The 27,750-nt window shown below is 40.3% G+C and overlaps 2 protein-coding genes across 8 annotated transcripts in view; one reads left to right on the top strand and one right to left on the bottom strand.

Annotated features, from left to right (window-relative positions):
* Positions 1–1,198, bottom strand: part of LOC110082696 (protein mono-ADP-ribosyltransferase PARP12) — a 34,886-nt gene extending 33,688 nt beyond the window's left edge. The window contains exon 1 of the mRNA XM_078376221.1: positions 579–1,198. Within this exon, the coding sequence (XP_078232347.1) occupies positions 579–922 (344 nt within the window). The 5' untranslated portion in view covers positions 923–1,198. The remainder of the gene's footprint in view (positions 1–578) is intronic.
* Positions 1,199–15,802: 14,604 nt separating this feature from the next.
* On the top strand, positions 15,803–27,296 carry SPIC (Spi-C transcription factor). Of its 7 annotated transcripts, none has more exons than XM_078376224.1 (7): positions 17,167–17,194; positions 18,202–18,338; positions 18,893–18,923; positions 20,706–20,799; positions 22,987–23,096; positions 24,462–24,570; positions 25,534–27,296. In XM_078376224.1, the coding sequence occupies exons 3-7, from the start codon at positions 18,921–18,923 to the stop codon at positions 25,986–25,988; spliced, it is 771 nt and encodes a 256-aa protein (XP_078232350.1). In that variant the 5' UTR covers positions 17,167–17,194; positions 18,202–18,338; positions 18,893–18,920; the 3' UTR covers positions 25,989–27,296. The 7 variants fall into 7 exon arrangements, with proteins under 7 accessions (XP_072856085.2, XP_072856087.2, XP_072856084.2 ...); XM_078376225.1 differs by lacking the exon at positions 20,706–20,799 and adding an exon at positions 20,396–20,448; XM_072999984.2 differs by lacking the exon at positions 18,202–18,338 and having other exon boundaries at positions 15,803–17,194; positions 24,465–24,570.
* Positions 27,297–27,750: the final 454 nt, after the last annotated feature.

Here is a 27,750-nt window from a genome sequence, read left to right as displayed (position 1 = left end):
GAGGCAGGAGAGACTTCACTTAGCCGTTTCAGCTGCCAGGTTTCATCGCACTTCAGATGCTAACAAAAGAGACTGAAAGCGACTTCTCTAGAAAACCGCTTCACTATGAGCAGCCACTTCCTCCATTACACCTACCGCTACTTTAAAGGCGAATTGCCTTCCGGCCTCGCCCTCTACCGAAAGGGGAAAAGCGAGGGAACGGAAGGATCGATTCCCACCACCACCCCCAAACGCAAAGTTTCATTTGAATCCCGAATTAGGCGGCCACCTAGAAAGCAGCCGATCTGAGTCTGGTTCTTGAGCCGGATCCTCGTCTCGTTTACTAGGAAGTCCCCTCCGATCCCCTGCCAGGAGGTGGGCGCGCAATCCCGAGCAAACTTCCCCGTGAATAACCCTTCCCAGGAGCTGAACTTGATTTACCCCATCCATTCGAAACCCACTTGCTCAAGAGTACATCCCAGGTAACTCTGAGCAGGCTTACTCCCGAGGAAGTGCCGCGCACACAGGGCTGGGAGTCCCATTCGGTGGAAGGGGGGGGGGGCGCTGCCTCTTTCCCCAAGCCAAGGTCTCGGACTGACCTCGTTCCCTGCAGGCGGCATCCCCCGTACACGAAGTACCGGCAAAGGTGGAGCTGCCGGCAGGACCCCGCGCACTGCCTCCTGCCGTGGTCGGGGCACAGGCGCAGGGCGGTGGTGGCCACCACGACCCGATGGTCTCGGCTCCGGGCGGTGTCCTCGGAAGGGGCCTCCTCTCGGGTCACCACCGTGAATTTCCTCGTGTCCTTTAGCAGCTGGGCCAAGCGCTCCGGTCTGCCCTGAAGGTTCAGGCGCCCGGCGAGCTCGCTCTCCTCCAGGCAGCCGCCCGAGGCGCACAGGACTTGCAAGATGCCTTCGACTTGGCACCGATGGATCGAATCCGCCATCGCCGTCCTTGCTTTCGTCTCCGGAGCGCTTCGATCCGGCTCTCGCGGGGAGGGGGATTCGAACCACCGGACAGCGCGCTCACATTCCCTCCCCTCTCCCCCCCCCCCGGTCGCTACTCTACAGCCCCGCGGGCGCGCAGCCCTCCGCGCTCAGGTCCCGGGCTTCGCGTGACCCCCGGCGCCGCTCCTTCCTCGCCTCCCGCCGGCCTTATTCTCTCGGAGCAGCCCCACAGCTTCTTCCTTTCCTGGTTTGGTCTCTCGTCTCTTGAGGGAGAAACGAAAGCGAAAACGAGAAATACAGTGCCGGCTGAGTCAGGAACCGACATCTACGTGTCCGTGGGTGTCATTAAAACATATACATAGATGTACCTGGGAAGGACTGGCCTGCTTATCTCAGTCCAAAGAGAAGAGGGGGAGAGACCTTTATTGTTGTTATGTAGGGTCAAGTCGTCTCTCACTTATGGCAACCCTATGAATGAATGAGAGATCTCCAAAATGTCCTCGTCTTCAACAGTCCAGCCTCAGGTCTTGTAGACGCAAGCCTGTGGTTCCTTTATGCAGCTAGTCTATCTCCTGTTTGGTCTTCCTCATTTCCTGCTGCCTTCAACTTTTGCCAGCATTATTGTTCCTGCCTCCTTATTCTGTGCCCAAAGGAGGGGAGCCTCAGCTTCAACAGTTTTGCCTCCAGAGATCAGTCAGGCTTGATTCAATCTAAGACCCATTTGTTTGTTTTTCTGGCAGACCAAGGTATGAGCAAAGCTCTCCTCCAGCACATTTCAAACAAATCTTTTTTTCTACCCATTTTCTTTACTGTCCAGCTTTCACTTCTGACTGGAAATATGATAGCATGATTTTGGTCTTGGTCTCTAGGAACACATCTGTACACTTGATTATCTTTTCTAATTCCTTCATCCCTGCCCTTCTGAATCTCCTGTTTTCTTGGCTGCAGTCTCCATTTGATGATTGAACCAAGGCATATTTCAATTCCTTCATTGCCAACATTAAAATTATGTAGTGCTTCATTAGTCATAATATTGGTCTTAATATTCAACTGTAGTCCTGCTTTGGCACTTTCTTTTGTTGCTTTCCTTAAATGTCACCTCAAGTCACTGCTGCTTTCTGTCAGTAAAATAGTGCCATCTGCCTATTTTAAATTATTGTGTTTCTTCCATCAGTTTTGACTTCATCTGCATCTAGTCTTTCGTTGTGTATGATATGTTTTTCATTAGACCACTGAAATTTTTCAAACAGAGGCTAGCCTTTGACTCTGCACTGGTTTTCACTAAGTATCACTCACACTTCCCTTCACATTATTAAAAATGCCACTTTGCTGCTTCTCTCTTTTCTCTGTTTTATTTTACTTGCTTCAGTGGGACTTACTTGTAAATCAGATTGTGGCTATACAGATGCGATGGGGTTCAGGGTAAGGCAGAGGCAGCTCTTTCTTTTGGGCAGGAAATAACCAGGAGGCTTCATTTTGAACTTCAACAGATTTATTAAGCTTAACATTTGGAGAGTCAACCACAACTTCTATAGGTTCAAAACAGCTTAACGCAGGTAGTTGCCCATAAGAGCTAGGTAACATATTTATGAATGAAACTGTCTTGTTTCATTGCAGAGCCGGGCCAAAACGCTACTTGTCCGTTGGTTTCCGTAACAGCATGCTCCTCACCGCACAGATTGTGCCACAACACGGGTGGCGGGCCCAATCCCCCTTGAGGATTGAAAGTGGCGTCGGGACGGATCCTCCTCCTCCAGTGACCCTGTCCGCTTGGGAATGCTACTACCGTTCATTCCGACGTCTCAGTCACTCCCACACCTCCTTTCTCCGGTGCCGGATGTGGCAATAGTCCTCCAACTTTCAAGTTGGGAAAATCTTGTAGTAAATTGCGTGCTTTCTGGTAATCAATTTCTCCATCTTCTTTCATCATTCTCCGGGGTATACTAAAGGATCTCTCCCCTTCTCTTTTTTATCCTGTTCCCATGCCAGCAATGTTAGGTCCCCCCCTTCCTTTCCCTTTCCTTCTTCTACTAAGCACGCTTCTGTCTTTATTCTTTCTTTCTCATTCCCTTTGACAATTATTCCATCCCCATCTGTTCCCTCTCTCGGCTCTTCTATCCCTGATTCCTTTACTGGAGAAGACAGAGTACTCTTGTCACCTTCCACAGTATCAAGTGCTTTGATCCCTACCTTCCCTCTCCACTTTCTTGCGAAGAAAGAAATTCTGGGTTAGAAAAGGGGGGGTGTCCTTATACATAGATAAATATGGTATTTCAAGATACTCTACTACGAGTTAGAAGACACGCCAACTGATTTCTTGAAATAGTTCAGTAGTCTGGAAAAGTTCAGTTAAACTTGAGAATGGGCCAAGAATGTAAAGGAATTAACAGCCCTCTGTACTTCTGAGAATAAGAAATGGGGAAAAAAACACAGCTTCTGGAGTGAATGAATAGGACGAGGGTGAGGTAGTGTTTGATTTAAAGCCTGCTTGCCTGCCTCTGGGTGGTGTGAATGCTTGCTTGCCTGCCAGTGTGTGTGTGTATGAACACCCACTTTTCCCCCAGGTCCACTTATTATCCTTGGCTCTGTGCACTCTTTGCTGCTGTACCTTCCGCCCCACTGAACACAATGGTCCTCAATAGGATCCCTGTATCTGTGAGATCAGTATCTACTGATTCACTTATCCACATTCTGAAAATATTAAAAATATTAAAAGAAGAACCCCCAAAATATATTTTTCTAATGGTGAAGTTACCAGAACAGGCCATTAGATGGAGTCAGAGATCATGCTATGTATGTTTGCTGGAGAAATATATTTCCACAATGTTATTACCAGAACCTGCCACGAGAGGGAGACAGTGACCATACTATGTATACCATTCTCTATTTTAACCGTGTTCATTGTAATCTACATTTTTCAGCATCCACAGGGTGCTTGGAATCAATCCCCCATGGATATGGGGGTTCTATTGCACTATCTACTGTAACTACTTTTCACACCCTGATCTGCTTGTGTTGTTTCCTGCCCACAGTTAGCTAGCTAGCTAGCCAGCTTGCTTGCTTGCTTGCTTGCTTGCTTGCTTTATTTATTTATTTATTTATTTATTTATTTATTTATTTATTTATTTATTTATTTATTTATTTAAATAATTGTCAATTCTTGAAATCTATTTTCTTGTTTTCTATCATTCCCCATCTTGAATGCACCACACTATTGATTTAATTGTTTAATATTATGATATTTCTATGTTTTTATGATATTTTATGATACTGTATTTGTAAGCCACCCCGAGTAGACGCTTTCTAGGGGGGGTCGGGGTAGAAATCAAATCAAATCAATTCAAATCAATCAATCAATCAATCAGTCAATCAATCAATCAATCAATCAATCAATACATACATACGTACGTACGTACGTACGTACGTACGTACATACAATTTAGCTTTTTTCTTTCGTGACTGAAGCACCCTACTTAGTACTACTAGCAAGTGGCAGCTAACCATCTGAGTGTCCCAGAATGCACTGGAGCTATGATACAGCCACTTTTTGCCCAATCCACTCACATGATCTGATAACAAAAATGTTTTAAATTGTTTTTGAGTTATTGTTCATATTATCATATGGTTAAGTGCATATTAATATTATAACTGAAGTATCTTTTTAAAAATCACTTTTTGTAAGTAGCTTTGGATCCCTGCATTGGGATATACATTGGAAATAAGTAATCAAGTAAATAAACTAACAAATAAATAAATAAGCAGTAAATTATTGATACCCAGTGTTCTGTACAGGATAGAATGAAGCTCTGTATTTACCAGTTCTACACTGGAGGTGTGGAAGTGGAAAAAGCATTCCTAGACATTTCTTACTTGATGACATCCATATGCCCCCCTGGGGGACCCTGGCACTTTTGAAGGGGACCACAGACTGGAAACAATTCTTCACACAACATTGTATGACTTATACAATTCTCATTCAGCCTATATTTCTTTCATATGTTGTTTACGGCGTGACTAAAATAAAAGGTGGGAATGGCTGTTCTAGAGGACTCCTGCCCTTGAAGTTACACAAATGAGCAAGTAAACAGATCCTTTGTGTTCTGGTGGAATGTAAACTGGCTCCTTTCTTCCGCCTGCTTCTTAAAAGTTTGGCCAAGAATACAACAGCATGTGATAAGAACGAGCTATCATTGCAGACAAGGCCAAAAGTTGTCCTCGCAGCCAGAACTGTCCAGTATGCTCCACCATTCCCCTGTTGACCAAGATTAGCCTTTGATTTTTGCTCCCTGTGCCTATGTTTGTCTGCTAAGGAATAGACTTTAACATTTTGCTAACATTTTGTTCCTATGATTTGCTAAGTCTTTTTTCCCCTCACAGCAACGCACCATCCCTAGAGCCTATAAAGAGGTGGGTGGAATGTGGGAAGGTTATAAACAGAAAGTATGACTATATGGATCTGCCGATAGGACCAGGGGACTGCATGAGAAAAACCTGCTCTGGAAGCACCCCTTCGTGAGACAAACACAAAAGTCTGAAGGGGAGATTGTAAACATATTTGGCTCAATTCACTTACAGTGCATGCATGAGGGCAGAGAGCAGTCAGAGGTTTTTTGATCTTTGCTCTTTCTCCCCCTGTAGCAACACCACAGTTCTCCACTGACCAAATATTGGTCATGGAGCCAATGGTTGGGAGTTTGATTCCTCACTATGCGTCCTTGACCTGATTATTCATAGGATCCCTTCCAGCTGTGCAGTTTTAAGATGATGATGATGATAACAACAAAAGGTTATCATCATAATCACAGAGAGGTACAAGAATATTGAAAGTGGGTATATAAGAAAACAGAATATAGCAAGTGGGCTTCTCAAAACAAATCAAACAAGCCGCAGACATCTATCGCTTCTGTAGAGATACAATCAAATGCAGTACTATAGAAAGGCCACTCTGTGGAGCTTGTGTCTTTTCTTAAAATGTCACAACTTCTTTGAAAAGATATTTTCAGAGGTGGGATATTTGCTGCTCAGAAAAACATTTGCATTCTCTTTCTCCTTTTTCTAAGTCCGGAAACTGAGGTTAGAGATAGCCTGCGAAGCACGTGGGTATCGCAGCCTTTCATGTTTGCAAAATTGGCTTCAAAAGGAATCACAAAAAAGGGGAAATTAATGTGTGCTTAGGTTACTGAAGCCCCTGTGGTGATACTCGACCTCTTTAATTAGTTAAAGATGCTCAAATATAAGATAAGTGACAGCTGGCTTGGCAGTAGCATACATAAAAAGGATGTGGGGGTCTGAGAAGACTACAAACTAAACATGAGGCAACAATATGATATGGTGACCAAAAATGAATGCAATACTAGACTGCAGCAACAGATGCATAGATCAAGAGAGATCAAGAGACGTAATAGTGCTCCAACATTGGACGCAATGTTTCAAGAGAAATTTCAAGAGAAATTTAGACAACCACCGGGCAGATTTCCTTTGATTTGTATTCCTGCACTGAGCAGGGGGTTGGACTCAATGGCTTTATAGGCCTCTTCCAACTTCAAGTTTCGATGATAGTATGTCTCTGGTCTGATTTGGTCAAACTTGAACTGGAATCCAGTGTCCACTTCTGGTCAATATATACCAAGAAGGATCAAGCAGGAATATGTCCAAAAGAGGGCAACCAGGATAGTAGAAGGTATGAAGAACAAACCCTACGAGTTCAGAGAGATTGGTATGTTTAGCCTGGATAAGAGATGATTAAGAGGCAATGCAATACATTAACTCTCTTCGGATGTGTCTAGGGTTGCCAAGTGAAAGTAGAACAAGCTTGTTCTTTGTAGCTCCAAAAAGTAGGATCTAAAGGAATGGATTCACATGATCAGAAGGGAGATTTTGCCAAAACATTAGGAGGAACTTTCTGTTTGATGTTGGAATGGACTGTCTTAGGGGACAGTGGACTCTCCTTTATTAAATATTTTTAAACAGAGTTTGGATGGCAACTTGTTAGGAATGCTTTAACTGTGGATGTCCTGTTTTGGTGGGGATTTGATTCCATGACCTTTCATTACACCACACTTGCACTTACTTACCTTTGGGCAACCGCTTCTTAATTTTTAACTGTATATTTGCAAGGTGAGAGTGTTGCTGATGCAACCCACCATAGGCCACTTCATCACCAGTTGAAGAGAGCAATGGATCTAGATCTGTTCTGGGCAAACACAACTCCCCCAAACACTCTAAAATGAACCACAAAATGGCCCAATTTGTAGGGTGGTGGTGGTGGTGGTTGCTTCATGGTTAGTTTCATGCCCTTCTCCAATTTGTATATTCCCTGTTGTTTAGCTTTAAATATGTTTTTTTTTAATTATGTAAGCCGCGTTGCGTCATTTTTAAGGAGAAAGGCAGGGTAAAAATATTTTAAATAAATATATAAATAAATAGCTATGCAAGTTTGCATAGAAGCAGAGATGTATGTCGCCTCAAAGACGAACAACAGAGATAAACATTAGACTCTGATTCACTCAGGCAACAATGTTTATGTGCTAGTCTTTAAGCATGCATGAGTTTCTTTGTTGGTTTTACTCTGGCATCTAGCGTAACCTACTGTACAGTCCAAATGCGAACTCCAGAGGCAGCCTTGTTACAGGGCAAGCAGTTCTGCTGAGTTTGAGGATTAGGTCCCCCGTATAAAATGATAGAGAGAAATGGTTTTTTGTAACATTCCTGTGAAGCTTGATGTTTTTTTCTATTCAGACAAATCTTGCATAGAAAAGACACTCTTCTGTGCATAAAACAATCCTGCACAATTTGGGGTTTTCTTCTGCTCCTTCCAGGAAAATCCTGCACAGGAAAAACACAGGAACTAGGAAAACCCTGCATGTTTTAGGATTGCTTTTAGGGAAGAAAAGAAGACTGAAAGGCCTGAGGAAGGGGGGGACTCCACCAAAACTAGACAAAATTGATGTTAACATTTCAAAACTTTGCTGGAGATGTAAACAAAAAGAAGGCTCTTTTTATCATATGTGGTGGTCATGTGGGAAAGCCCTAAATATTGGAAAAGGGTTGAAAGGTTTTTACAAGAGGTTTTAGAGATTTCGATAACTGTAACCCCTGAATTTTTTTTCTTCTAAATATAATTCCAGATTCAATAGACTCAATGGGAAAATATTTAGTTATGCATATTCTGAGAGCTGCAAGAATTTTTTTTACTAAACATTGGAAAGACCTGGAGAATCCATCTCAAGAGGAGTTAATATCAAAGATCCCAGATGCGGCAGAAATGGATAAACTATCAGAATGGCTAGACTCAACAAGAGAGATAAACTATGAAGATTTTTGGCATAAATTCTATGATTGGCTTAGAAACAGAATGCAAATTAACATTTGATATTTGAAAGCATAAGATTAATTTAAAAATAGAATATGTATTATTAATTAGTTACAGCAGAAACTTACATATCTTTGAAATGTAATTTTTGTTGTTGTTTAGTCGTTTAGTTGTGTCCAACTCTTCATGACCCCATGGACCAGAGCACGCCAGGCCCTCCTGTCTTCCACTGCCTCCTGGAGTTTGGTCAAATTGATGTTGGTAGCTTGAAATGTAATAGATAAGAATGAATATTGTAAAATGTTCATGTTGATTTACAACCCTGTTCAATCACATGTCCCCTGTTCCCTATCCCTACACCTAACCTATAAAATAAAATAACAAGAACAACAATAAAGATTTCTTAGGGGGAAAGACGGTTTTGTAAAGAGAAATCTTATTTTGAAGGGAGAAAAGGGATTGTTTTCCTCCCCTCAGTTTCTTTCTGAGAGCAAGAGATTGCAAAATTCATATCCCTTTGTCAGCAGAAGTTCCCTTAAAGGAAGCTGCTTCTTGAATGAATCACTACTCTGGATTTTGCTCTGGTTAGCAATATATGAATTTAAAGCCATGAAAAAAATATATTGCTTCTAGAGACTACTGGAATGAGCCAAGGGCAGACCAATCAAGCATACAGAGACACAACAACCTGCTCTGTGGGAGGAAAGGTAGCATTCACCAGAACCTTCCAGCTAATATCTTACAGCACAGTAGACCAGTTAGCATGCTAGTGACATACCAGTTGTCCAGCCCCAGAGCCTGGAATATATATATTCCAGGAATATATATTACTACAACTTCCAGTGATTGTGCTGGATGGAGGAGTCTGATTGTTATTGTCCAAAACCCCATCGACAAACACAGAGTTTGGGTTTTACCATTTTAGGCTGCAATCGTAATCTCATCAAATTCCAAGTAAACATGAATATCACAGCAAGAGAAAAATACCTCAAGCAACAAAATATATGAGAAATACTGATTATATAAATGCCAGAATATGTTGTATTAATAAGCAAAGATAAAGGTCAGGGGACAGACACCATCTAATTGTATCCATGTCTATGGACTGTAACGGTTAAATAAGACCAGGGGAACAATTCTAAAGAAAACAAGTGTAAAACGAATGTCCACATGCCAAAATGTAACACTAACAAGAATTGCTTGTTGTAGGTTTTTCAGGCTGTTTGGCCGTATTCGGGAGGTTTTCTTCCTAACGTTTCGCCAGTCTCTGTGGCTGGTATCTTCAGAAGACAGGAGTCAGAATTGTACAGACAGAGTTCTGACTCCAGTCCTCTGAAGATGTGGGCCACAGAGACTGGCAAAACGTTAGGAAGAAAAACCTCCAGAATACCGCCAAACAGCCCAAAAAACCTACAACAACCATCGGATCCTGGCCGTGAAAGCCTTCAAGAATACTACCAAGAATTGTTTGAAAATATATCATTTAAGACTTGTTTTGAATACATATAAGCAAACCAAAGCAAAAACTCATGAAAACAAATCTGGTTGCACTTTTAAAACTGAGACATCATTATAGTCTTACATTTTCTATACAAGCACCCAATTAATCACATCTATGAGAAGGCAGGATTCTCTGGAAAAGACGAGAATGCTGAAAAACGTTGAGGGCAGCATTTGTCCCTCACCATGAAAGCTCATATTGTCTGTTTGCTTCTGTTAAAGAATACATTCCACTACAAAAAAATGTTGAATGAACACACTCAAAAGGAACTTGGAAATCATTCTGTGCGACCAGCAGCACCAGGAAGTAATCTTGAAGCTCCAGCATTCCTTCAAGATGGCCACCCAGTCTCTGCTCATCTAAAGGAATGCCCATTTTCCAAAAATGGAAAAGTGAAGACATACCTATGATGGAGGAATTCTTAAAGAAACTGTTGGATATTGCAGAATTAGATAGACTTTCAGAAGCACTATGACAGGTTTGGGCTAAACCTGAAGTAAGTTGTTAAATGCAGTTTGGCAACCAGACATAAGTATTGTCAGAATCAGAGCTGTAAAGTAAAGCTAAGCATGAGTTAATGCAGCTGAGCCGATTGTACCAGCAGGATGAACAATCACATGATTGGCTAATCATGGGGATATAGCTGGGAGACCAAACAGACAACATTGTGGGTTGTTGTGGGAATTGCTATGGTCGTGGAGTGCTGTCGTCGTGCTAGAGAATCCTGTGGAAGCCGTTATCTACGAGCATGGGAGAAGACGAACTCTGGTGAACCGGACTGACCGCATGGTATATTGACCTTGACTATTTACTGGACTCTGACATTGATTTAAGCTCTGTAACTCTGTGGATATTGCCGTGTGTGACAACTGGAACTGGACAAGGACTACATTATGTATATACCTGTACATATCCTGTATATAATACATAATATTCTACTATCAAGATTGTTTTCTGCTTGTGTCTTCACTTCACTCTGGGAAGCTCTGCTGGTTATCACCTACTGGGTAATCCTTGTCATACTGCTACTCTGTCACACTACAAGAACAACCAAGAGACTATGTAAAACAGAGTTGGAACTTAATATATGTTTGGGCTCAGGAAAAGACAAAAATATAGGGCAAAATGTTTCATATTTATTACTTTTTTCAAGGCTCACTGGAAACCTGGGAAATCTGGGATCCAAATGAGGTTGGGATCTTTGTCCTCTGAAGGGTTTATTGTGGGTTATTTTTTCTCTTTATTTTGTACTTTGTCGTAGTTTGAATGATAGATGTTTTGTATTTATATGTTTAAATAAAATAAAACTCTTTGGCAAAAAAAACTTGTAGGCCACGAGAGAGAGAGAAGGATAGCCCTCTTTGGTAGGAAATTTCAGTAAAACCCAGCTGGGATGGTTGGGTGATTCTATTTGAACCTTTTAGCTTATTGTTGTGCTGTTCCTTCATTTAATTTTACTGGAGGTTCAGATGGCGCTTTTCATCATTTATAACCTTTCTTGTTTTACTACAGTGTCTCCCTCCTCCCCCATAGTTGTAGTCTTAGAAGATTCTGTGCTAAGAAGTGGACTTGTTCATGAAAGCCAGGGATGAGGACTTGAGTCTTGGGACTTGCTGTCAAGTCAGACCTAAGTCGTACCAGTAATTTGACTCAGGCTCAATTTAGGGGTTTTTTTTCTCAATGATTTGAACTTGACTTGTGACTCGGAGCCCATCCAGCCCCTCTCTTTTTTGGGGGGGGGGGCGGAGAAGCTTGGGGCATGGAACTCTGGACTTGGTACCAGAGACTTGGACTCAGACTTGGGACTTGAACTCAAAGACTTGCCTACACGCCTGATGAAAGCTCGCATCAAAATATAGCGGTTAAAATCTTTAAGGTGCCACAACTTTTTTGGTTACAAAAAAAAATCTGCTAAGAAAAAAAGATGGAAAAGTTGTACAATATCTTTTGATTGTTAGCATTAAGTAGCCCCTTCTGTCTGAATACACCTTAAAATTGTAATTCCCCATGTCCAATTTCTTTTGATGGTGGGGCTTATTTCTTGGTTTTATGCTCTAGTCTTCCTAGAAGTGATGCTTTCCAGATATGTTGGTGTTCAGTTCTCATTGGCCATTCTGACTGGAGACGATGGAGTTGTAGTCCCACAGAACTAAAGAGGGTCACCTTAGGAGGGCTAACATTTGCCTACAGAGGTTATGTGAAGTCCCCATGTTCATTGTAATGTAAAGCACGCATATGTTTTCCTGCTTTTGACATCCTTGTGGATGTCTCTGAAATTTCACTCCTTACTTTAAGCCGGCTATGTCATTTAGTGTGGCATGACAACCTCACACAGTATTACAAACATAGTCATTGCACTTAAAAAATTAACAATTTTATCAGTCATTACATCATTTTGTGAAAGGAAGAGATAATTAAATCCCTGTTACTCCCCCAAAAGTAATGCGTTAATAAGTAATTTCATTCCCCATAATACATTACCTCTAAGGTTTGCAAATAAATTATCAATTATCAACAAATAATCAATCTTCCACCAAACTATTGAGAAACCTTTTATTCTTGACACAATTTTTATTAAATGGAAAACTGAATGGGAGCAATATGTTTTAATTAATTATTGAATTATGATTATTAAATACAATTTTAATCATGTTATGTATTGTTTCATTTTTTTACTAAGTAAATGTTTTTTAAAAAACCCAACTATTACAAACAAATAAGAAGCAAGAACATCTTCTTAAAAACGGGTTCATAGTTAACCTTCCTCCACACCCCACATGTGCTTGGCTAGGTACATTTTGTGTGTTTATGAAATGATGCTCTCAGCATCTTTGAAGAAAAGTAAAGCCTTTTGTTCGATTTTGGTACACACAGACCTCTTCCTCGTTGTTGCGGTTTTCAAGGGTTCCCTTCTCAATGGGACTTCCCAACACAGGGCACTGTCTTGGGTTATATGGGGCCAAAGAAGCAGTTATCTGAGGAGTGTTGCTGAGTGGGATTTATCTTTGATAAGATCTACAGTGCTGCATCAAGGTGAGGTGGGTGGGTACCCAAGGAAGGACAAGGTGTGTTACATGCATCCCATTCACTTGCTGATGCAGATCCTTCAGGGACTCTGCTCAAATTCTCATGCATTGGTCCTTGCAACAGGGTAGGGGAGTAGGAAGGTGAGGCCAAAGGGACAGGAGGAAGTGACAAAGGAACTGACATTGCTTTTTCTCTGCTTTCTTTTTTGAAGGGACAGCACTTGACAATTACTTTAGTCACAGGTTGGCCCTCAGCTATAAAAAGTTTGATCTGTTTTCTGATTGAATAATTGCTGATAAGCTACATTAGTTTTATTCATTTAAAATCTACTGAGTTGGCACATGCATAAAGTAATACCTCTGGGGAAAAACACTATTTAACTTTGTGTTGAGATGACACATACCTTTGTTATGGCGGGCACTATAGTTGTTGTTGTTGTTGCTGCTGCTGCTGCTGCTGCTGTTGTTGTTATGTGTCATCAAACTTCTCCTTCAACTTCTGGCAGCCCTATAAACAAATGAACTCCAAAATGTCCTATTATTCGAGTGTTGCGAACATAAGCCTGTGACTTCCTTTATGGAATCAATCCGTCTCTTGTTTGGTCTCCCTCTTCTCCTGCTGCCTTTAACTTTTCCTAGCAAGGTGCTATCTTAGGAGAGAAATTCCTTCATCAGTAAAAGAAGGCAGTGTCTTGTGAGACTGGGTATGACTGTCATGGATTTGGTGTGTAGTTTGATTCAAATATAATTCTTTCTTGGAAAAAAAACACTGCCTAGTTAATTGGGTAGACATTTTAATCAATCAAGTATTTTTAACGATAAATTTGATTAACATATCAACAATTGTAGATCTAGATATATTGGAAGATCTGAAATATTTGACAACATGTTGCAAATTCCATGTTTCATGAGAGGATTGGTAAGTATGAACTGCAAGAGACTGCAATCTATTTCATTTGAACAATAAACCTGAACCATCTACCTGATGTTCAGTATCTCAGGATATGACCATTATATGGAGAGAATGGTATGTATATCTAAAGTAGGTGATGGGAGTGATGTCATATATCACTAAATGCTAACATATATCATAGGTAAAGGTAAAGGTCAAGATTCCTCTTGATAATTTTTGTCCAGTTGTGTTTGACTCTAGCGGGTGGTGCTCATCCCCGTTTCCAAGCCATAGAGCCAGCGTTTTTGTCCGAAGACAATCTTCCATGGTCACATGGCCAGTGAGACTTAGACACACAACGCTGTTACCTTCCCACCGAGGTGGTCCCTATTGATCTACTTGCATTTGCATGCTTTCGAACTACTAGGTTGGTGGGAGCTGGGACAAGTGACAGGTGCTTACTCCATCACGTGGATTCAGTCTTACAGCTGAAGATCTACAGACCTTACAGCACAGAGGCTTCTACGGTTTAACCCACAGCGCCACCACAAGTGATGTCATATATCACTAAATGCTAACATATATCATGGGTAGTCCCAATTGGAATACACATATTGAATCAGAGTGTTTTGTGTGAGTTTTATATACCATTCAACACTTGGTTTAATGGGACTACTCCACTTGAAGCTGCCAATTATTTTTATGACTTAGGATGTTTCTGCAAGTGATTCACTAAGTACAATTTTTAGTCACAATCCTTAGTTTATGTATGAGTTCTATTTATAACCAATCCATCACCTTACATTCACAGCTCAGGATACACAGATATTGATGAAACGACTTAAAGCCATCCTTAGTGGCTCGAACATTCATACAGAATGCAACAGAGGCAGACAGCTTGTAGCCTCCAGAAGTTATTGGATTGCAACTCCCATTTAATCCCACCATTGGCTTCGATTACTAAGGTGGATGGAAGTCAAAGTCTAAGAATATCTGGAGGGCCGTAACTTCTTCATGCCAGTATATAGTATCCCTCCTGCCATATCTTAATGTCTTATACTTTCGCCACCTTGGATCTATAATATATGTTTTTGATTTTATTGTTTTTAAGTTTGTAAACCGCCCAGAGTAGACCTTTGGTCAAGACAGGCAGGATAGAAATCCAATGAATGAATGAATGAATGAATGAATGAATGAATGAATGAATGAATGAATGAATGAATAAAATGGACACGTTATGACCTTTGATTAATGTCAATCAAACTAAAAGTTTGATTCACATTAATTACATGGAAACTTATCTCAGTAGACATAATATGGTTTATTTTATTTTTATTTATTTATTTATTCAATTTATATGCCGCCCAAACTACCCAGAGGTCTCTGGGCGGCTTACAATAATTAAAATTCAATACAGCAAAAGATAAAATAATTAAAATACAATTAAAATACAATTAAAATTGCCATCAGACCCACAGCTAATATTATTTCAGTTAAAAGCCTTCTGGAACAGGAAGGTTTTGACCTGGCGCCGAAATGTCATCAGCGTCGGCGCCAGACGAATCTCAGTCGGGAGGGCATTCCATAGTCTGGGGGCAGCTGCCGAAAAGGCCCTTTGTCTACAAGCCGTCCCTCTTACCTCCTTAAGGGACGGCTCTTTCAAAAGGGCCCCCTGGCTAGATCTTAACTGCCGGGTAGGTTCATATGGAAGGAGGCGGTCCTTCAGGTATCCAGGGCCCAAGCCGTTTAGGGCTTTATATGTCAAAACAAGCACTTTGAATTGGGCCCGGGCAGCAACTGGTAGCCAATGTAACTTATACAGAATCGGCTTGATATGTTCCGTGGCAGCTGCACCACTCACCAGCCGCGCAGCTCGATTCTGGACCAGTTGCAATCGCCGGACCGTCTTCAAAGGCAGCCCCACGTAAAGCGCATTGCAGTAATCTATGCGGGATGTTACCAGTGCATGTGTGACTGTCATGAGACTCCGCTCGTCCAGTTATGACAACTAAACCAAAAAGTAGAGCTAGTCTGTGCAGATCCATCCCTGCCTGTACTGATGGGAATGCCACTTTAAGTTTGTGCCTACCCACATCCAATTGTCTGGATTGTGTACGTTACAACACATTCCTAAATATATGTGTGATCCATGCACTCCTCTGTCTAGTCCATTACTGTCTGCAGAGGCTGATTCAGAATAGCTTTCTCAGCAGAGGATGAAAGTTAAAAAATAGTCCTGCATGTCAGCCACATAGTGGAGGCAACATACCCCAGACTCTTGGGTAATCTCTCCTAGCAGTTTCATATGGGTGTTAAATAACATGGGGACATGATTGAAATATGGTGCAACAGTGATTCAGGAGTCAAACAGAAGTTCCCAATATTAAGTTCAGAAATTAGCCCTCAAGGAAAGTATCATGGAAATTAACCAGTGGTCAACAGAAATGGATTCTCTTTGTCCTTAGGTGGCTAAATTTTTTGCTTTTGTTACATTGTTACATCATCCTCTGTTGATTTATGGACCAAGGGACTTTTAAAGTGTTTCAAGAGGTGGCATATAGTTGGCAACTGTAAACCAGACTTACTCTGAAATGTGATTATCTTTTATCCAAGTATATGCCTATTTTTTTTTCAGACTTTGGGACTTTCTGTATACTAGCTATTTCTGTTGTTCTTTTCCTTGCCCAGTTTTTGTTCACTTTTAGTTTTTTGTTGAAAGTTTTAAAAACTGGTATTTATTTATTTATTTATTTATTTATTTATTTATTTATTTATTTATTTATTTATTTATTTATTTATTTATTTATTTATTTATTCATTCATTCATTCATTCATTCGTTTATTCATTCATTCGTTTGTTTGTTTGTTTGTTTGTTTATATCCCGCCTATCTGGTCGTATTGATGTTTTCTTTTCTTTAACAATTTAAGCACAATAGCCAGAATCCTGTTGGTGACTTATCTGGGTGCCATTTAAAATGACATCTCTCACTGCAACAAATGGCTGCTAACAAAGTGCCAGTTGCATTACTGGGTGCCCACCTGTTGGGCATTTGGGCCCAACCTAGTGGCACAACTGACAAAATCTTTGCCAAAGACCTTTGGAGGGGGCCAGGCTGAAGAAAGTTGTTTTCCTGGGATGCAGACAAGTGATGTGGAAAATGTTGCCTTACTTAATTTAGGTGTGCCACACTGGCACTGTTAAAAGGAAAAGAATAGGTTCACCTTTAGGAATGTTAGCTCTTCCTGCTGTTTAAGCTAAATGCTCTTTCCTGGAGCTTGAAACAATTGCCTCCATTTGGTCTCTTTCATCTCTGAAGTTGCCCTTTGTCAATAGTAAGGCATTTCCTTCTCTCTTCTTTTTTCCTTTGTCTGTAAGAAGGTGGCAAAAAAAGTAAAACAAGCTAAGTCTGCAACATGCTGCATCTTTTGTTTTAACAAGAAATCCCCAAACAGACTTCCCCAAAACTGGCTACTTAATGCAACCCCTCAGTTGGCTGTTACTACAGCAGCTATTTGGGTTCTTCTATACTGCCTACAAGGTAAGTTCTGTGTGATTCAAGACAGGGTCCTCTGTTAGGTGAGTTTTTCCCCCCTCCAGTATTATTTCTTTAAGATTCATCTATTTAGGTTACTGCTTCACTCAACTCCTATCCAGATATGCTGCCGCTGTTGCTGCCAGGTGAAAATATCTGGAATAAAGTGGGTGTGAGGAGGGGATGGCTGTATTCATATAAGAGATGGAGAAAGTTGCCTTTTGGTCTACCACTCCAAGAATCCCTCAGGCAGACAACGGCCGTACTGCCTCTGGGGTTCTTCAGTTGTAGTCCAAAGTTATATTCCTAGAGCTTTGGTTCAGAACCAGCTCTGGATTTGAGGGAGCTAAAACAAAGACCCTCCTTAGACACAACGTTGACCTAAGCAGTGGCCAGTGGCTGGGTCTAGCCATCTTTTAAATCTCCCACAATTCCTTTGAATGATGCTCTGTTAGACATTGTGGAAAATTAAAACGATCATCCGATCCAGCTGCCTGACACTGCTCTGAATACAAAGATGGAAAGGGCTCCTTGTAAACCCTGTTGTAGATTTACCTACTGTGGTATAGTGGATAGGGTGATGGGCTAGGACTCAGGAGACCTGGGTTTGAATCCCTGCACAGCCATGGAAACTCACTGGGTGGGTGGGTATGAGACTGATAAAGCCACTCCTAAAATACCTCACTTATCTTGAAAAACCTATTAGGGTTGCTGTAAATTAGTTCTCACTTGACAGCACATAACACACAAACTTATCAACAGCTTGATTGAAAGTCATTAGTAGGAGAGTGTGCTTTTAGTCGACAGCGTCCTGTAGAAAGTCGCATTTGCTCATTGCATGCTCGCTGGTAAAAACATACAGGGATATTCTAGAACTATTTCCCCTCTTCCTCTCTGGTCAATGAGTATGCTCGCTGCAGCAGCAGTTCTATAGCAAAAGAAATTTTAGCCTGCAAGTCGCCAAGAAAGGAAAGACCTAGAGTACCTGATGAATTCTTATCCCCTCTCTGCAGATGGTAAAAGATGGAGAAGCCTGGCCTTCCTTTGCATTTGGTCTAGGGCCCTGTCTGACATCCTGTAGAAGAAAGTGACTTGCTTCAGGGAAGTCAAGACAAAGGCAGAGATGAGCCTCTGGACACAACTTGTTCAGGTGTTTGCTTAAGATGGTGGGCTACATATGAGCTCTATGACAGGCAGCAAAGTTGCTTGAGCTGTGAGCAATAGGGTCTCCTTTTGTGAATTAGGCATCTAGCCTCAGTTGGGTTCCTAAGGCAGTCCAACCAGTATAGTCTGTTTAGGTTTTCTCAGAAGTAGGTTACATTGATTCCAGCAGTACTTTCTTGCATGTAAATGTATAGAGGGGCTAACGCTTGTCGAGTCTGTGGCATGTCTATTGGTACATGTTGCATGTACAAGTAGCATATAACAATTGCTCTAAACTCTGTTTAGTCCCGAAGTAGACCCATTATGTCAGTGGGTCTTAGATTAGTGTTAATTTTCAAGACCCATTCATTCAGTGTATGTGCTCGAGTTGAGATTAATGGATTTAACCCAACCAGTTAAAAATACGGTAGTATTACTGAGAATAACTTTTATTACTATTATGAAAACAGACAAAGAAAATGATTCCGTTGGTGGTTAAGTGCTACAGGACTTTTGATAAAACTTTTTAAATAAATAAAGTCATCTTGGTTTTACTTACAGGCCTGAGGATCTGGTGTTGGTTTTAGAAATGGTAAGTGTGTAAGCCATGCCTTCTCTGCTTGAGAATAACCACTACCTTTTGTCACACAGTCTTTCAGACAGTTGCGTCTTCACTATTAACAGTGGAACTGTTTTTCAATCCGAGTACTGCTGGATGGCAGCAGCAAAGCAAACCTTTATAGAAATAACGGCAAGACAGCAATGAAGATTTGATAACAATTTCACTTGGTGTACTGACATGGCAGTGGCAGTTTATAAAACTGAAAATTTATTAATGCCCCTACCTGGAGGAAAGGAAAAAATGGAACCAAGATTATATGTATTTTTGGAAAGGATATGAGGACAGTTAAATGATGGACTGAAGGTCAGGTATAGGGAGGTTAAACATTTATGTACGATTTAATGGTCCCCAAGGTGAAGGGATCACTATGTTTTTGTCTTATTATTTTTATATGCAATTTGTGCAGATAGAATGTAAAATTTATGTTGTACTTATTAAAGTGTTTAGTTAAAAAAATTAAGCCCCTACTTGGATAAGAAATGCCTAGTGACAGTGGCTCATGCATTGGTAATCTCAGAAATAGACTCCTGTAATACTTTCTACATAGGGCTGCTCTTGAAAACAGTATGGAAACTTCAGCAGGTCCAAAATATGGTTGCCAGACTGATTTCTAGGACTGAGATATGCTCTTAATTTAGTGTTAATTTTACTTTCACCCCCTTTTCTTGTATATTTGTAAATCACCATATTTGTGAATGTATTTTATTGTGTGGGATTTTGTTGAGTTTTAGGTTTTAACCTGTAAACTGCCCAGAATAGTGCTTGTGCTCATGGAGTGGCAAAAAAATCAAACGAATTAATGGATTAATTAAAGGTCACATCTAGGGTCAGCTTTGTCATTGAGCAGAGTGAGAGGGGTGCTTTGCAGGGCAGATGCTGGGTGGGGTGCTGTAGAAAGCAATGGTAATTGAATTGGAGCAACAGACCTATCTCTGTGACACAGCCTGTTTCGAATCCCCCACAGCTCTCTTGCTGTTCTTTGCCTTCGTAGAAGATGTTATCCCCTAACAAGAGTTAAAATAAGATGTTAATACCCATTTAGCTGCTTTATCTTTCATGGAGAATGAAGGATAATTATCTTGTCCTTCACCTCCAGCAGCGAAATCTTCTGGGCCATCACTACTCACTCCATGATATTGCTTTTCTTTTTTCCAAATGTAAGGGCCTATGTTTTTGCAGCCAACACAGATACAGAAAATGCCAGCAGCAGATTTTGAAAAGTTTTTTTTAATGATATGCAAGTAAATGTGCAGAAGCACAAATGCAAAAACTTCTCAGAGAAAGTGGTTCCTCAGTGCCCCTTTGGTTTCACTCTACATTGTTTCTAGAGGAAAGCAAATATGGCAAGAATGCTTTTTTGAAATAGGTTTCGGAGTTGCTTGAAAGATATTTCAGGAATATTTATTTATTTACAATATTTTTACTCTGCCTTTCTCTTTAAGAAGGACCCAAGGTGGCTTACATAATTAAAAGACAATATTTAAACCTTACAAAAGTAAGTATACAAATATTTTTTAAAGGCTCAAACAGATACCACACTAAAACACAGTAAACAGAAGCAACACCAAAAACTCAATCGAAGCAGCAAGGCACAGTCATCCAGGGATAGCTTGCTTGAAATACACATACAGCAGTGATTTTGATACATCATCATCTATTAGAGCATGTACAGTATTTCATCTGAGTGACATGGTTTGCCTGGCTCTTGAATTATTTTAACTGCAAAATAAAATAAAAATCAATTGTCTCAAGAGTTTTTCAGACCAAGAATTATTAGGACAAGCTCTTGAAGATGCCTTGGAGATAATACAGCAACATTCTGATGGTGATTTTGATTATGTGCCAGGTAAAAAGAACAACAGTAGTTAACTAGTTGTACAGTATTCTGGTTTTAGTTGTGTATGGGTTTCAGTCATTTCCCAAATGACAGAATACAGATGAGTGTGGTACACTCATTTTGATTTTGTTTTTGTTTCCAAACTTGATACATTCATTATGAAAATGCCTGGTTAGTGACCTTAATGTACAAACAAGTGACCAGCACTTGTTATGGGATTCATAGATGCTTTTGTTTCAAAACATTTGCTTTATGTTTTAGCCAAAATCCTGTTTGTTTTTTCAGAGTGTTCATTGTATGTGGAGTTGTCTTTTTATGCAAACTGTCCAAAGTCCAACTGTCCCTTGTGCATGCATCATCATCATCATCATGATGTGCCAAGTCAATTATGATATGGCCACTCCTTTCAGGGTTACCAGGTAGAGATACTGTGCAATTTGCCCAAGACCCCATAGACTGGCTCTGCTCACAGAAGGCACAGCGGGGAATCAAACTCCCAGCCTCTGGTGCCACAGCCAGATACCTAACCCAATGAGCTGTCTTGACAGCTTGTGCACACATAAACCCAATCATTTTTAAGAGGGTCTTCTTTAGCCTCTGGAGGAGCATCTATGCTCTGCAATTGCTAACAGGATTCTGGCCGTTATGTCTGTATTCTGCCCTTCCTCCAAAGACCTCAGGTGAAATTGCAAGTTCGACACTGAACAGCCCTGGAGTTGCACAATAATGACTCTGAGAGACATGGTTTACATGGAATGGTTTAATATATAGTTTTGCTGGCAAGTTCAGAACAATCACTAGATGTGTCAACAACAGCCAAGATTATTTGTTCACATGTCTGCCCTGTTCTCGTATAAAGCAGAAGCAAATGCAATTGTCCTATCAAAAGGGGACAGACAGGTAACGGAAACTGAGTGTTTCTCCATTCCTCACCTTTACTCATGTTGGTTTGTCAACCTAGGTTTGCACAGACTGGAGAGACATGAGGAAGCCAAGTGGCAAAGACTTGTACACACATTCTTTTCGAAGTTAAAATTAGAGATTGTACGCCTTCTAATTTATAAGTGAACTGGGCAAATATGTGGAAAAAATAACAAACAGGCTTGGCTGCCGCTGCCCCATCAACTTGTTTAAATATTATGTGTCCACTCTAATTAACTATGGAAAAGCAGCATTTTCCATCTCTGCAGTTCTTGCACACCCACATTCTCAAAACGGTTCCAGGCATTTAAACATGTATTGGTGAACTATGAACAAGAACACTGATCTATGCATTTTCTGCAACGTAGCCGTACAGATTACCTTAATTCTAGATGCAACATGGTACAGTTAGCAGAAATGGGCATAGGAATAAAAACCTAAATGTTCTCTTTAGCCATTTGGCTCTAGCCATGTATAGTGTAAGCTAACCCTGGCTGAAATCCTGTACTTAGTGTAGTAATTTGTACTAGAGTAGGGCCATTGAATCAGTGGGGATATGATGGAAAACCTCTCTGAAAATTCAGTTGATTCAAATGGGCCTTCTCTAGTTGCTAAAGTAAGTGATGACTACAGCAGGTCCATTTGAATCAATGGAATTTATGGAAGAGTTGACTCACTAAATCCCCACTAATTCAATGGGCCTACTCTAGTTCAACTTCCTAGACTAGGCAACAGGATTTCAGCCACTGTATCTATTGGTCTTGCTCCCCATTTCCCTGCATCAGCCTTTGTCTTTGGGGTGGGAAGGAGAATTTTTTACTTAGCCTTTGGCCATGCTGGCTGTGGGATTCGCCATGTCTTAGTCTTTTCCCACCGTTTCTGCTTCTATGCATGTTTGCTTCAACCCAAGTAGACTACTTCACATGACGGGGAACCCTGATGAAGCAGAGTTCCTGACTGTGTGGAAACTTCTGTACTCATTAAAGGGAGTGCAAGTGACACCTGGCAAGGAGCCAAAATGAGAAGGGACTAAGCTGTGCCTTATTTATGCTCCTTGCATGCATTCACCTACCCTGTTAGTATGTAACTGGAATAAGGAAGAAAAATGTATTGGCCAGGACATATGGCGAGAGGCTACTGCAGTTCAGTTTTCTGTCCAATTTCCTTTCCAAGGTATGGGTTCTCTATCCATGATTTTTAGGGGCGTATCCTCAAGCATTTTATCTTCTGTGTCCACCTACCTACTGCTCACACATTTTGTGTTTCTTTTTAAAGAAGACTATAAAAGCTGCTTGATGTACCACCACTATTCTCTACAAGAAAATCCAAGTTCCTCGGCAGAATCTCCCACAGAGAAACCAAAATATAGTTGGAAAAATAGAATAGTAAGTGAAATGCAGTATTAAACTGGACAAATATTTTCAGTAATCCATTACGTTGCTGTAACAGAATCTCTCTAACTAACTGGAAGTTATGTTTGCAAGAATATTTCATGCCATATGTATCAGTTTCCAGGGCCATGCTAGTTTGTATTAGCAATAACAAAAACAAAAGGATTGTGGCACTTTTATTTTACTCTGAGTTTTTATGGACTACAATTCACCTTTTCAGACACTTTAAAGGTACCAAAAGATTTTACATTCTGTTTCCCCACCCTTTTTGTCATGCATGAACAAACAGACTAACATGAGGAAGACAGGCCTGAATCATAATCTAATGCTCACCTAACCTAAAAAATAAAATTAATATAGTAGATTCAGTTAAAATACAGTTAAACAGTCAAGTGAGCTGTTGATGGGGAAAAATCTGTATATGAGTGTAACATTCTTCAGCCAGGGGAGCAGGATTTGAGACGACCTCCAGAAAAAGACAGACAGCCAGGCTTACTTAAAAGGAGACAGGTTAGTTGGATAGTTTACAACACACAGGTGTACCCAATGGATTGGAACAGATGTCAGCGTGGCTCACAAGCCATCACAAGAAGTACAAGCAGTCACTGAGTAAAGCAAACAATCTTTATACACTTTTGGCTGTTTATACTAATAGGTTGCAGCTGGGTAATGCATTATTACTATATTATACTTTGAATAGTGATACTGGTATGTGATCTACTCTTGTACCAGTATCCTACCATGATATGCTCAGGTATGCACATTGGAAGTAAATAACCATGTTAGTGGCATATGATAAGCAACATCTGCTTCCGGCTCCCTTTGCGTTCCCAAAACATGATGCAATTTGCAGGGCCTTTGTCCATCTCTGAATCGTGGGAACAGTGGAGCAGCTTTAACTGTACGAAATGGAGGACAGCAAATCAAAATGGCAGACAGTTCCTCTAAGTATAAGGTGCAACAATGAGATTCTAGAGAGCTCCTATTAACCAGAGTAGACAAAATAATGCTACATCTAATTCCCGAGTTCTTTGCTCTCTAACCTCTGTAGCCTGTGAGGACTGCACTCCTATCATCCGTTTCAAGATGAACTCTTAACACTAAATAGAGAAATCATTTGTGTGATATCAGTTTTGACTGTTTACTAATAACTGCCTCTCTGGTTGTGCCTTAATTCATCCTGGCTTCTTCTCCTAGCTTTGCTTAATGATGATGAGGAAAAATTTACTGTTGATGCTATTATAATTGTTACAAAATCAGTACTGCTCAATTCTATTTGCTCACTTGAATTCTATGCAAGGAGGCAATAACTTCACTTAATTTGGTGGTTACTCAACCTATGTTTTCCTCTCTTACAAGAAGTCTGAAGAAGACCTTTATCCAAATGGAGGTGTCTACTGTACCCTGCAGAATCTTCCAGAAAGCCAAATGATGAGTACTGTAACCATGCAGCAAAAAGGCAGCAAAGGTTTGTGAAAATCCTACTATTTACACATGTACAGTACATCGTTTTGATTGTGTTTGGAACATAATAGATGTCTGCACTGGCTCGCTGACCTGGTTTGGTGTAAAATAAGGGCACAACCCATCCTACAGCAATCCAATTTGTGACAATGTAAGTATTTCTGTGTTCTTGGATCTCAACGAAAAAACACATTCCCATAATACGGATACACAAATGTCTGCAACTTGAATAGTGGGTGGGGTTACATAGTGACACCAGAATGATTTCTGGCAGAATTATTTGCCCACCTCCAGCCCATGAGAAAAAAAGAAGCAGAAAACAGCTATTATGAACTTTGGCAGTGGCCCCACAGCACCAATAAGAGAAATCAAAGGGGGGGGGGGGAAACACAGACCATAACATCCTAACATGAAGTTGTGAACTAAGGACAAAAATGCATTTCAAAAAGTAACTCATTATGTAATTTACTTTCAAAAAGTAACTCATAATTTATTGCAACATACAGAATCCATAAATTACTACCTTTTAAATTCCATATTTTATAGTGCCTTATTATGTGTTATTCTTTACTGCATTTTTAAAAAATCCATCTAAAACAGTAAAAAACCCCATAAAAGGCAATATGGAAACCATAGTCATTGCACTGAAAAAATTAACAAATTTTATCAGTCATTACATAATTTTGTGAAAGGAAGAGATAATTTTTATTAAATGGAAAACTGAATGGGGGCTATATGTTTTAATTATATTGAATTAATCATGATTATTAAATACAATTTTAGTCATGTTATGTATTGTTTCATTAATTTTTTTTGCTAAGTAAATATTTTTTTAAAAAAACCAACTTTAATAAAACATAGAATTTCACTTCAGTTCTAAAACTTCAGAAGAGATTGTATTTCATAAACAGATCATAAGCAGATTGTATTTATGTTCCCTTTTTCTTTTGATTTAACCCCTGGATAGGCAAGAGAAAGCCACGGCTGTTTGAATACATTCACGAATCTCTTCACAACCCAGACCTGGCAAATTGCATCCAGTGGATCGATAAGCCCAATGGCGTCTTCCAGTTTGTTTCAAAAAACAAGGAGAAATTAGCAGAACGGTGGGGGGAATGCAAGGGAAACCGGAAGACCATGACTTACCAGAAAATGGCCAGAGCCCTACGGAATTATGGAAGGACAGGAGAAATCATTAAAATCCGGAGGAAGCTGACTTATCAGTTTGGTGCCGGCGTTCTGCAAAGGCTTTCTCCAGCCTGCTTCCTGGAAAAGGATGGAGATGTTGAGCAATATGCTGGAAATAATCAAGGATGGCAGTATTCAGAGGACTTGCCTTCTTATCATTCCTACTTGTTCGATGGGAGGCATGACCTGCAGCAAGTTACCAGCAATACTATTCCGTTCTGTTATGGGTCTTAGAGGCTAGTCCAGCTACATTGTCCTAATACACCCATGCACACACCCACACCATCAAAGTTAGACTACAACTTCCAGCAGCCCTAGCTGAAATGTAATGGGAATTGTAGTTCAACAAAATCTGAAGGCCACATGTTCCCTACTCATGCTTATCATAGGGCAGTTGACTTAAAATTCAAGCCGGCTTTCAGAGACACAGCTGGAATAGTCATAGACTGTATTTAAGACTATGCTCCTTTACAGGTTTTCCTAGAGGTAGGCTAAATGTATCCCAATGAGAGTAGGCCTAGGATTTGCAGGACTGTGTACAAATATATCTGGGAACAGATCCTGTTGAGTTCAGTTGGGGCTTACTACTATATATAGCATGGGATTAGAGCTTCACAGCTCCAATCCTTTGCTTACCCTAAGCCTTTCTGAATTAAGGGTTCTTATTTCTGGGTAAGTGAGTCTGTGTGGTATAGTGGACACCATGCTGGATTAGTACTCTGGAGACCTGGGTTCAAATCCTACTGAGTGATGGAAACTCACTGGGGTTGGTAATGGTAAAACCACTCCCTAAATATCTCACATACCTTGGAAACAAGTTGGAATTAACTTGGCAGTACTGTACACAATACACATCCTCCAAATAGAAAGGCACAGGATTATATTGTAAATCTCTTTTTCAAAAAGGGTTTAGACCATGCTTTTCTCCCTTCATAATATTGACTTTAAAGCAATTTCCATTTATTTCAATTAAATGCTTCTTCTGCCAATTTAACATGCCCCAGTTGAGTGCCCCCCCAATCAGTCTGTTCACAATTACTGCCTTCTTGAACAGTACAGGCACATATAATAGGCACAAATAAATATATTAAGATTACTGAAACTCTTAATGTATAAAATGTTTCCTGTTGCTTGTGTCCTCAGTGATGCCTTATGCTAACTTTGAATCTTGCTGTAGGTCACAAATAAACTGTGTTCTGTCTTAAACAAGCTTTGCCTTTTCACATTGTTTATCAGCCCCTCTCCAGCTTATCATTGCTGGGACCTTTCCTTTTTAATACCAGCTCCCAGCAGGAAATAAGATCTGTGAAAGTAAAACTGCATATGAACTATGTCAGCTCCAAATCCTCAGGAACTTCTGTGTCATTCAAAACAAAGGTAATGGAACAAAAGCTCAGAGTATCCAAACCTTTTAAAAAATAGAATCTAGTAATATTTGAAAGATTAAGACATTTTATGGATTCCAGCCCACTACATCAAATGAAGTGGGCTGGAGTCCACGACAATGTTATGCTAAATAAAACATAAATCTTTTAGATGCCAGAGGACTTGTTGTTGCTGTTGTTATTGTTGTTGTGCCAGACTAACTGCAGCTTCTAACCCTTGGAAATCTTTTCAAATATCATAAAAGGGTAAGAATGACCCTCAAAGAAGTACATCACGAAAACAGAAATAGTGTACAAAGCTGAATATAAGGCCTGTGCGGAGTTGATTTTTTAAAATGGGTTAGTAATGGAGTGAGTCACTACTGTAAAGGGCTTAAATAATATTTCAGTTCTAGTGCTAATCTATTTTTAAAAAATCTAGCCCAGAAGATCAGTTTTAAAGGGTTTCCTTAACATTTTGAAAGCGTTCTTTTGAAAGTCAGCTGATTTGCAAAATGGATTACTATTAGCTCTTTATGGACCTCTGCCATAAGGTGCACCAGTCAGAAACATTCACTATTAGTGCAAATCAACTTTAAAAAAAAATCTAGCACAGGAGATAATTCTGAAAG

Source organism: Pogona vitticeps, chromosome 5 (genome assembly GCF_051106095.1).
Source record: "Pogona vitticeps strain Pit_001003342236 chromosome 5, PviZW2.1, whole genome shotgun sequence".
NCBI lineage: Eukaryota > Metazoa > Chordata > Lepidosauria > Squamata > Agamidae > Pogona > Pogona vitticeps.
This window is presented reverse-complemented; position numbering and strand designations above follow the sequence as displayed.

What these genes read in the sequence shown, in the direction of transcription:
- SPIC (XM_072999983.2), top strand. An exon ending in TGATTTTGATTATGTGCCAG is followed by an intron (nt 20,800 to 22,986) that starts GTAAAAAGAACA and finishes TTCTTTTTAAAG; the next exon opens with AAGACTATAAAAGCTGCTTG. An exon ending in ATAGTTGGAAAAATAGAATA is followed by an intron (nt 23,097 to 24,461) that starts GTAAGTGAAATG and finishes CTCTCTTACAAG; the next exon opens with AAGTCTGAAGAAGACCTTTA.